Raw genomic sequence first — 11,890 nt, forward strand, 5'->3', positions numbered from 1 at the left:
CCCCAGGGGGAGGGGGGGAGGTGGAATCTGCCTGTGGGCTAGGTCCTGGGAGCTGCCAGCAGTGAAGGGAGAAGGACGTGGGGGTGCATGCAGCAGAGCTAGCTTGGGCTTGCAGGTGCAGTCCAGACTCCTCACCCCCCATTCAGCCCAGGGCTGCCGCCATGGTGCTCCATATGGGACTGAGCCCCACCTGCTCCCACCCGGGGCAGCCTATGCCCTCCTCCCATCCACATGCTGGGGCAGGAGCTGCCCAGAGACCTGCTGCTTCAGGCAGGGAGGAAGCTGCAGGTAGTATTCAAGACAAAATGGAACAACTTCAATAACAGATATCAAAGAAGCCCCCACCCCACCCAAAAGGGGTAAAGGCATTCACATGGGAGATATAGGTTCAAATCTTCTCAGGCATCACTACCTCCTGTGGTTGCAGGGCTCTTGGGGGAAAGGGCTGAGGTGCTAAACTCCCAGGATAGATTTCATGGATGTGAATCTTGAGTAGAAGGACACACCTTCCTGAAGCTCAGTGCTAGGCATCTAACTGCTTAAAGGGAGCTGAGGATAAGCATTCAACATTTCCTACTGAAAACATACACAAGCAGGACTGGGATGAGGGGTAGGGGAGCTGTGGGACAGCAGGTGAGATTGAAGCAGGGAGTGGTAGTCTGTGGAGGTAATACTGCTTAGTACTGGACTTAACCCATTTGAAAATTTTCCTAATAGTAGATCAACACTAACAGGATGCTAATATTAAAATCTAGTCAGGCTGGGAGAAGAAAACAATGCTGGTAAGCCTCAAGTCAGCAGATCAATTCCCACCTCTAAGCACTGAGACTCTGTCATCTGCTGTTGCTTATGACTATGACCAACAGCTGAGTATATCACCAGCTGCAGCACACTCTTGAAAATCAAGCACACCGCTCATATCCATGCACCTCAGTGCTCCCACCCTTTTGTGGAGTAATACACTTTTGCATTCAGTACACCTAACCTCTGCAACTCCTATTGCTGTTTGGCCCCTGTACTGATCTAGATGCTGGGAAGTGACTATAACAGAAACTATCATTAATTAGTACCAGAATGAAGGCTCCTTTTGGATCCAGAATGATTTGGCAAAGACTGGACGCAAGAAGCAGTGCTGCCACTACTTTAGAAAGGGAATGGGGCTGGAGACAGCGAGAAGAGATGGATGTCAAAGGGTTACAGTGAATTTGCAGGATACTTTCTATTGCAGATTAGTGGCAGTATTGAGGTTCTGAGCACACCAGAGGAGAATCCCCTCACTTCCCCTCCATGCTCAGAGGCAAGATCCTTCCCTTCCATTCCCCACTACCCCACCTGGTCCTGATGTATTCCTCCCTGTCCTGAGGGCAGGGAGGGCTTCAGAACAGCTTCTGCCCATTCCAGATGGGATGAGTAGGGACTGGGCTCAGTTGGGAATGCAACACAATGGCAGCAATGGTGATGTGTGGGTGGGTGGGTTCCCCCTCCCTGCCCAGTCCCTCCGGGAGCAAGCATAAGAGGGAACACCCTCCTCCATCATGGCTGCTGTCCCCACTGTCCCAGCCAAGCCCAGCCTCTGCACAGCTTGGCTGGAGTAGGCCAGATAGGCTCTAAAGCCTCCTGTGCCCACAAGACAACACAGAAAGCAGCAGCAAGAGAAAGATGGGAGGGGAAGGGATATGTCTTTGAGCACTGAAGGGAAGTGAGGGGAATCTCTTGAGGTGTGATCCAGTCCAGAAAGACCCACCCCTGGGCACTCTTCCCCTCCCTCCCATCTCCTGCTTAGCCTGTTAATGTTCATTGGAGGTTAGCATATCAACCCACATGCTATAAGTCAGCTGACTGCTCCTCTGTCTTCCTGCCAAGGCAAGAAGCAATAGGGCTGCTTGTTTGTGATAAGCAGGGCTGCTATTTCTGGGGATGTGAGCTTCCTGCATCCCCTTGGCACCAGAGTTTGGGTTAGCATCAAGGCAAGTATGAATTTAGATATGCTAAATGTATTAAATAAAGATTTCTCTTTCAAGTGAGACCAAGCTCCTCTATGAGCTGCATGCTTATTAAACAGCAGATGACTTATTTGTATATAAGCCTTGTCATCTGAGCCCTAATGTTCCTTCCTCTTTCCAGCTGTGGTGCAGAGTAGGAACAGCTACCTTCTAACTCACCGTTGGCTGCAGCGTCACATATTATGTGAATAATCTGAGAATGAAAAATGACATTTGTATGTAAATTCCCAGAAGTCTGCTGTGCTGTATGGGAAGCAAGGAACCCCAGGTCCCCTTTCCCTGTTATTCCAGCTGGTGATTTACACTAAAGTTGGACTTTTCTAGTTTTATGTGCATTAGAATCAATAAGATACTAACCAGTGTGTAGGGAAGGGTGACAGAGAGCCTGGCTGCAGGGGCTGGTTGCATAAGGAAGCTTTTACCTGTCCACTCTAAAAGATGATGGGGTGTCACAGTAAACAATAACAACAGAGCAAGTGCTCGGCTGCCCTGGGGTTGTGGATGAGGCATCTGTTGTAATTTGGGGGCTCCTGGGTGGAAATGATTTGGGATCTATTATTCTTTTCAGTTCACACATGCTCCTTTATTTCCCAGTCTGGTGGGCTATGGGTTTGATTGTACACAAATTTGAATCTTTGTGTTTTGTTATAGTGAAATGCAGGCCCTTGGTGAGTGTGCCATACCATTCAGGACTTTCCAGAAGCGTGTCTTGAGGAAGACCTCCAAGAGAGACCTTAGGAAGCTGAAGTGAGGTATTGATGGGGTAGGGGTTTTCTTGGAGAACAACAGATAGATTTTGGGTAGTTGTCTTATAATGATGTGTGATCCTAAAGAAAAGTCCCTGATAGGGGAGAAGAAGCCACAGGGGGCAAGGGAGGTAGGAAAGAAATGTTCCCTTAGATGTTAAACCTCTATGAATAAATAATATGAAGAAAGCTATGGGTTAGTATTTGATACAGTGTTCAGATTAAGGCTTATATTACCCTTGTATGTGGGAGACTGGGGTCCCAGCCCTTGTCCAGGTGTCTTGGTATAGATCCTGGGAGTATTGAGGACCCTCCAGAAGCATCTGTGCTGAAGTTATGGCCAGGGATCTGCTTACACTATAACTTTTCCATGGCGCACTGAAACCATGGCTTGGTCCAGTAGTTGAGAAGTTTTAACCACGTCCCCTAGCTCTGCTAAAACCCACAGCCTCTAGGAAAGGGGTGAAATGTGTGCCTCAACTTCCCCAACAGTGACAACCAATAACGTGTTATTAATGGGATCCAAGCTGAGTCCTCTGCCCTGGTGGGAAAGTGATGATTTAAGAAGCAGTCACCTGAGGGTGGAAACCTGCAAGAGGACGACTTTCAGCAAAGAGAAATGCCGTAAGGGAAGTGGGGTGCTTGAGATTAATCCTTTCTCTGTAGACTGTTCAAAGCCAAATGCAGAGTAAGCAGGTCCAAGCTCCTGCTTGCTTATGACACCTTAAAGACCCAAAGAACAAGTGATCCCTAAACTCTTGAGGGCCTGGAACAAGTAGGCTGCTTTTTACTGATCGCCCTTCCCTGAGCAGACTGGCTGGGGAACTTTTCCTTACCTCTGATTTTGTCTTTCAGCCTAAAGAGAGAACCCAGAAAGTACAACTGGAAGGAAGCCAAGTCTCTAGAAAAGAAGCAGAGTAACGTCTGCCAAGAAGAACTGCCATTAAGGGTTTGTCTGTCCAGTAGGCCTGTGTGAATAGGCAGCTATTCAATTCAGCTTCAGATCCAGCCGATTCAGATGCCAGCGATCCAATTCAGAGCTCTGGATCAGTTTCCCACTTCGATTCAGCCAAATTGGTTCCAAAGCTTTGGAGCCGCTTCAGCGATCCGGCCATAGGGTGTAATGGAGAATCAATGAAATATCTATAACTTTGTTGGTTTTTGTCTGATTTGGATGAAACTTGCAGGGATGGTAGCCTCTGTGGAGATTATGACGCCTGCCAAGTTTCAAGGAGATAGGGGTGTTTGGGGAAACTGCACCCCAAATTCTTGAAAGCAAAACTCATGTCACGTGTATATGTTACACCACAAGGGGGGGAAGACTGCAGGGGGGATCACTCCTGCTGAGGCCACAAAGCCTGCCAAGTTTCAAGGTGATAGGTGCAGGGGGAGTCTGGCTTCTGGGGCCCTGCACCTCTGGCTGCTGACAGGCAAAACTCGTGACATAGATGACCCTGTGTGTGTTAAGGTGCAGTGAGGTGAAAACTGCAGGCCTGCTAGCCCCTGCTGAGGCCACAAAAGCTGCCAGCTGTCAAGGAGATAGCTGCAGGGGGGGTCTGGGGCCCTGCACCCCTAGCTGCTAACAGACAAAACTTGTGACATAGGTGCTTGTGCAACTAACTGTGCCTGTCTTGGGGTAGTTGATGATCTGTATTGATTATTTCCTCTCCTTAGTCTGTGGTTTTGGTGTTAATCCTTATTCATTAACTCATTACATTAGCTAGCTACTGTGTATTGAGCCGGTCCCTGAGTGAATCATGATTGACTGGTAACACAGTAGCCTAGGAGCCAGGCCTGCCCTAGTCCCCCATCCCCATGCCCCAAGACAGACACAGTTGCACAAGCACCCATGTCATGAGTTTTGCCTGTCAGCAGCTAGAGGTTCAGGGCCCCAGAACCCAGAAGCCCTGCACCTATCTCCTCAAGAGCTGGCAGGCTTCATGGCCACAGCAGGGGCCGACATCTCTGCAGCTTTCATCCGGCTACACTTTAACGCACACGGTGTCACCCATGTCATGAGTCTTGCTTGTCCGTGGCTTGAGGTGCAGATCCCCCCCAAACCCCTGCACCGATCTCCTTGAAACCTGGCAGGCTTTGTGGCCTCCACGGAGGCTACCTTCCCTGCAGTTTTGACCCCACTGTGGCTTAACACATACGTGTGACATGTGTTTTGCTTTCAGGACTTTGAGGTCCAGTTTCCCAGAAACCCCTGCATCTATCACCTTGAAACTTGTCAAGGATCATGCTCTCAGCAGGGGCTACTATCCCTGTAAGTTTCATCTGAATCAGCCAAAAGACAACAAAGTTATAGATATTTCATTGACCCCCATTTATACCCTATGGCCAAATCCACTCTGAATCGATCTGGAAAGCCTAAAGCTTCCAGCAATTAGATTCAGCCTCCAAATCATCCATATCATCTCTGAATCATGAGCCGAAGCTTTGCACAGCCCTATTGTCCAGTATATTTCTACAGCTCCCTCTTCCTTGATTCCTAGACCCCACATTGAGATTGGGTCTCAGGAACTGTGACATGCAGTGGAGGCACCTGGTTTTTAGGCATTTTCCCATCTACCCTGCTGCCTTATCAGGATCCACAGGCTAAGTTAGGCACTTAACTCTCCCTGTGCATTGTATCAGAAGCTTAAGTGCCTTAGAATGGGGCCATACAAAGAATGAGAAGACCCCTGATCTAGCCAATAAAACAGCCTAGAACTCTCTCCTGAAGGTGGGTGCTCACATTATCTCTGGATACAGAGCAGGGTCAACCTTCTTTCAAAACACAGTATGAAGACTATGCCACATCAACCCATTCCATCCATAAATATTTCAGCAGTTGGAGCACTTACCTGGAATGTAAGAGACCTGAGCTCAGGGCCCACCTCAGCCAGAGGGAATTGCAATCCACATCTCCCAGGAGATTGCTTTCATTACCAGACTAGAGGCTAGGCTGGTGGGGGGCACCCTCCATCACTCCTGTTCAACTTGTTTGACTTTGCATAGCATTATTAATCATTGAATCAGGAAGAGCTAGGCAGTGTATATACATTACTCCAGCCTGCTGAGAGGGGGTATTCTCATGGGGGAGTATGTATCTGTGTCCAAACCTGTTTAATGCAAAATACAAACAGTGCTTGCATCAGGGTATGGAAATCAGAGCTGTCCTCTTCCAGGTGAGTGCCCTGATCAGCAGAGAACACCAGTCACTGCCACCACATTTTGGCCAGAGCCTGGAAAGCGTTCAGATCACACCAGTAGGATCAAGGCCCTCGGGCAAGATAGACAGAGGAATCCGTACTTTGGTGGACTCACATTTAAGGTAAGCTGTTCAGCCCAATTAAGACTGGCATTCTGTGCATGTATAGAAGCAAAATTTTAGGTGCAAGAGATCCTTAATATCAACTACTTAGGCACTTAAGTCTTCTAGGATTAGGCAGCAGTTGAATGTGTGCATATGTGTTGGGGCGGGGGGAGATTAAGGATCTGAAATTAAGACATAGGTACTCAAATTCTGCCTAAATCCCACTGAGATCTCTCGTAGACCTGTACTCCAGTCCAAAGCTCAAATTGCTTATCAGTCTTTTGTTTGTTTCTCATGCATGATGATTCATACACTTTTGCTTTCAGTTCTAGTAAAAATAAGTACTTCCCAGAAAAGCTGCTAGTGTCATCTTCCCTAAGATACATAACACACAGAGGACCTCATTGCCAAGCTTGATAGTTAACTTAATAGTTAACCTGGCCTAAAGACTGACTCATTGTTCATGCACAAAGCACCTCCCTAGAAGTTTCTACCTGGAGGAACTTCTGTTCATGTTACTCCCCTACAACAATCTGAATTTAGACTGAATTTAGTAGGTCTTTACAATGAAACTATAAATGCTTCTTCCTTTCCCCTGACCCATTGAGCATGACAAAGGCCAGTTTTCTAGTGTAACAGTTGCATTAACCCTAAATGTAACTATGACTTTCAGTTTATTTGCCTCTTTAATCTATTGTTTTAGGGCTAAAGTAGAAGTATGGTTTTGTATTCATAACTCCTTTTCTATGTGGCACTATATTAGCAGGATCCTGGCTAGCATGTTGTTGAAATAGGATACATAATTAGTGTTGAACCCAATAAGGAAGGTTGAATGCTATATCAACACGCAACTCTCACTTGTGTTCTCTATGTAACTATATGCATCTTGCCCACATCCATTCATCTAGCCAAATTCCCAAGTCACTCTGTTTCCCATAATGTCCAAGGTCACAGGATACTGTCGTAAGAGCTCCCTTCTGACGTCTTTCTATGCTAGACTTTTTTTTCTTCCCCCACCAAGCAAGCAAGCTTGGTTTATGGTCTTTTCTGTCCATTTACTAATATTATCTATTCACATATTTGTTGGTTGACCTCTTCTCCTTCAGTTTACCCTTCCTTAAAGTACGGTGCTGGCCAAATGAGGACATCTCATAACATCTCTACATTTTAATTGTCAAGGAGGCTTTCTTATTTTCCAACAGCAGTTGCAAAGTTCCAGCAGCCTCTTCGATTTGTCCTATGAACTGCATACAGTATCTTTAAGAGTAGTCTCTAGTACTTCATTTCAAAGGCTTGTATTTGTCTCTTTACACCTACATTTGGGGTCCAGCTTTCAAATGTGCATATAGCTTGTTGATATTGCCATTAATCTAAAAAGACAGATCCTTATTTTGATAGAGATATCCTTGTCCTTCAAGACCTTGGACAGTTTTCCTTGTACTACTGTTTCTATTGTAATTCTTGTCTGTACTTCCATGTCTGATCTACAGTTTTCTGAGAGATTTTACTTCAAATATTTAAATAAGTTAAATTTTCCAGGATGCCCCCCTTTTTAATGTATGTATCTATATTGCCATGTACAGCCACAGACCTGATATTTCTTTTACCCACAGTGATCTCCTCCATTTCATGAAATGTTGCTATAGTGTTTAGGGCCTATGTTAATTCTGCCAGTTCCCTTACTGATCCTGATTAGCTTGCTTTATCTTTTTCCTTCCTCTAGTAGGGGATATGGTCCTCTTCCTTGGATCTCTCCAGTGTATTTTTAACAATGCTTTCAGCTGCAGGACCTTTATAATGCCCTTGTCCTCCTATTTTACCTGTGGCAGATTAGGGAGTTCTTAGGGGAAGCAGGCATGGGCAGTGTACCTTGCAGTTGTGCAAAAGGTGGTTGTGTAGTTTTACAAATTAGTTAAACAAGCACTTGTCTAGACTAGTTTAGATAGGGATAATCCTGCTTTTGAGCAGTGCATTGGACTACATAACCTCCAGTGGTCTCTTCTACCTACAGTTGATACTAACCTATCAAAGTGTTCAAGTGCATCTAAAGAGAAAAGAAAATGCCCACCTATCTTACATCAATGTGAATCTTAAATTCTTCCCATAAGGTACTCCCTGACAAGAAAAAAAAATAAGAAGAGTTGCTGTAGAGTGATGTGACTGTATAGATACTCCCTGGATTGATATTATGCTTTGTCACAAATCCCCATAAAGCCAAATACAATCAACATTTTTTTGTTTTTCTAGTTGTAACACATTTCCATTTGGTAGCCAATACACTTTATGCAAAGTATTCTCAAATTGCAAATCTTCTCAGGTGTATTAAGGTCTTTTGTGAAAGCTGCCTGTCCGGCTGGTGCTATAGTTTCTATCCATGGCTTCAATTAACTTGGCAAAATGTGTAGTAGTACCTTGCTTGGGTAACTAATCAGGCCTATAGTTCTGTGCTTACTGCAATCTCACAAATTTGTGAGAATTGAATTATCACTATCAATCTTGTCTATTGCTCAGCCAGTTTCCAGGCTGCCATTTAAGGTTACAGATCTTAGGAAGGATCCCAGTCAAATGATTATCCCTGTTTTTACAAATTCAGCAAGGATATTGTCATCTCCTATATCTTTCCTGTTTTTTATACTTTGCTATTGCTGCCTCAGCTTCAGCCATAAGGATTGCTTAACAGTGCGTTTAACAACTCCTCGTATAGGTCGTTAGCAGCATTTGATCCTTAGATCTCTAGCACTACAGTATAAAATCCTACCACTTAATGAATCTCACAGAATGAACGAGTCCTTAGGCTGTTATCCTCTAGCAGACTAGTCCTAAAAGAGGACATTAGCACTCACTCTGTTGGTGTGTTATGTAGAAGAAAACAGTGGTACCTGTGGCATATACACTGAAATTGAAGGTTCTCTCTGTTCGTGTCTCAGCAGGTGTCTCTGAAAAGGGCACTACTGAAGTATCAAGGACCCAGCGGAGCAACTAGAATGGTCCTATTTTGCCAGAAAAAGTTGATGCATCTGCTCCATCTGATTATTTTCTTTCTGGCTGTGGGGTCCGTTGCCCTGATGGTTTATGCCCTTTTGGTGGAAGCTGGAAACATTGTCAACCTTCCTAAGAAAAGAATTGGCTTCTACAACTTCTGCCTGTGGAATGAGACAATTGAAGAGCTGCAATGCCTGATGATCAAGGACTTTGAGAAAATAGACATTCACCAGGCTGTGATAGCCGTGGCAAGGGTCCTTGTATATTCTCCCCTAATCATCTGTCTCTTTTCATTACATCTCATTGTGCATGTGGGGGGTAGTAATGACAGAATGGAATGGGAACTGATCCTTATGATGCTGGGCACCACAACCATAATGTTATCTGGTGGGCTTAGCTTGTTTTTGTTTCAGGTCTGGACTTGGATACAGGTCTCTGATTTTTCTGGAGCTTTCATAGCATTAGCTGGGGCTCAGGTTCTGCTGGTGCTCCAGCTGGTTGCTACTGCCACATATCTCAAGTGGGTGAAGGATAACATTATCAAGGGCAGCTCTTCCCCTGAGGAGGAACTTCCACCCTTGAAAGTCTGAGAGAAAGGGAGATGCACTGACTATTGAAATGCACCTCTGATATGACTAACTATAACTGCTTTCATTGCTTATATATATCTTAACTGTTAAATATTTCATTTATATAAAGTAAATCATAACTCTTATTAACTTAGATTAACTTTTATATAATAATTTGATCAGTCATCATTAGCGGTCTGGAATTAACCATCTGTTCTAAAGTTCTTATTGCTTAGCATAAATATTATTCTCATGATTTTAGACAACTTGACCTATTGGACTTAAGCATTTTCCTTATACTAAATTTGTGTATGGGTTTTCAGTATGTCTGGCATATGTGGAAAATGGTAATGAAAGGGTAAATGATGTATGTATGTGACAACATGAAGGAAGACAGCCCTCTTGCAGCAGGTGAAAATAGTCTTTTGTGGTTTAATGGTTAAAGGCTGCAGTGACGTCGAATTAGCAGTTAACGATTACCAAATACTAGATCATGATTTACTGATGGCTGAAGACTGCAAGCAATGACCCCTCTGAAGACCACAAAGCCAGAAGATCATGACCTACCAATCCCAGCCTGCCAATAGGACAAGGATGACCTTTGTCTGACTCAAAATCCATAGGCCTGTATGGACAGCGATCACTATAAAGAATGAACATGAAGACAAGGCTTTGGGTCTTCCACCTGCAAGGAGGAGTTTGGGGCATGTCCAGCAAGACCTGACTCCTCCATCTCGTCAGTCTGGCTGGCCACCAGACTGACCTGAGCAACTTTAGAACTTGGTAGCACCTTAACCTTTGCAAGACTGTCTAATTATTTGTGCGTCTGCACTTGTCTCTTGCATACACATTCATTCATACATGGAAATAAGTAAAGCAGACATCCTTACTGTTCTTTTTTCATGTTGCATATTTTATGTTCTAATGAAAGCAGTATTGTGCCTTATCCCCTGATTAAGATTCCTGCTTGTTTTTAATTCACAGTGTGCGCACAACACAGTGCCTTCTGAGAAACTACCACTCTAGTTTTTACAGTCTTCTCAAATCTGGCCCTTAGATAGGTCCAAAATGCCACTAGCATGCTTTGTTCTTGAATGCCTGAGTTTGCCAAATCTTCAGCTTTACCAGAGCTATCCTGTGATGCACACAACTCCTAATACAGAATGTCACACAATACCATACCTTCACAGGAACATCTGATCAGCTAATGCTTTTACACAATAGGTGATGGCCAGACAACCACAGCAAGAGGTTGGCTTCACAAACACTTTCTACAACATGAGTAGCCAGAGGTAGCCCTCCATTCAGCCTCTCCCCATTTGTAGTGGTCTTAGAATGTGCCCTCCCACTCCCACACTCCTTATATTATCTTCTATGCTGCTCTTCTCCCGTCCAACTTGGTCTCCTTCTCTTCCCCTGCAAATAGTTGAACTGTTACAACTGGAAGTAAAGGGAAGCCATTTTTTTGATACCACTGAACTCCTTCAGAAGACTGAGTCTTCAGTGCCACCTCCAGAAGCTAGAAATATTTTGTCAGTTTATTAGTTATGTTCAGCACAGCTAAACAATGGAGCTCAAATCATTGAAAGCATTCAAGTACCTGCCTCACTTCTAATATCAAATCAGTTGGCTGAATGGAAATGTCTGAATAGTTTTGACAATCTGGGCTCAAGTTATTGCAATTAATCTTTGTTAGTTAACCTATCATTTTGGTTTGTGTATGCACTATTTCAAGAACTGAATGGCCTGGTGTATTTAAAAATGAGTGTATAGCTGTCAGCAGAAACCATGGAATTCTACCTGTAGCTCAAATCAGCTGTGACTTTGTGGCTTAGGGTAATGCCCCGTCCCTTCGTTTCTACTTCTGGAACATTTCACCCTCTGGAACAGTTCAAATAAAGAAAAAGCAAGAGTAGTTTGGCTTTCTTGTTCCATATACCAGCAGCCTTGGGTGTGCCTCTTCAGATATAATTTGTTTAAAATATAATAGGCAGCAGCAGTAGGGGACATGGCGCTATGCTGTTTCTGCTACAGCTGCCTGCTGTTGGGGGCAGGGTGCTGCAGATGTGGGGCCCTGGTCAGATGGAGAGCTGGGAGATTAAAAGTAGGACAATAATTGTTGGGGAGTAGGAATAGCAAACTGCAGGGCTGGGATAAGCAGCCTGGGTTTCCCAGCCCTGGGGCTGTTCTGTGAACATGTGCAAGTATTCTCTAAATCAAGTTAACCCCTACCTTGATCTAAGTGAGTGCACTTCCTGAAGTGCACTAATTTAGACCATTAGCACAATT

At 44.6% G+C, this 11,890-nt stretch overlaps 1 protein-coding gene across 4 annotated transcripts in view; it reads left to right on the forward strand.

Annotated features, from left to right (window-relative positions):
- Nucleotides 1-9,956, forward strand: part of TMEM140 (transmembrane protein 140) — a 13,113-nt gene extending 3,157 nt beyond the window's left edge. The window contains exons 2-5 of one of the 4 annotated variants that reach the window (XM_019514967.1): nucleotides 2,655-2,755; nucleotides 3,605-3,698; nucleotides 5,923-6,068; nucleotides 8,978-9,956. In XM_019514967.1, the coding sequence (XP_019370512.1) occupies nucleotides 9,035-9,622 (588 nt within the window). In that variant the 5' untranslated portion in view covers nucleotides 2,655-2,755; nucleotides 3,605-3,698; nucleotides 5,923-6,068; nucleotides 8,978-9,034 and the 3' untranslated portion in view covers nucleotides 9,623-9,956. The other 3 variants (XM_019514966.1, XM_019514965.1, XM_019514968.1) reach the window with 3 other exon arrangements.
- Nucleotides 9,957-11,890: the final 1,934 nt, after the last annotated feature.

Source organism: Gavialis gangeticus, unplaced genomic scaffold (assembly GCF_001723915.1).
Source record: "Gavialis gangeticus isolate Ggan-Ray unplaced genomic scaffold, GavGan_comp1, whole genome shotgun sequence".
NCBI lineage: Eukaryota > Metazoa > Chordata > Crocodylia > Gavialidae > Gavialis > Gavialis gangeticus.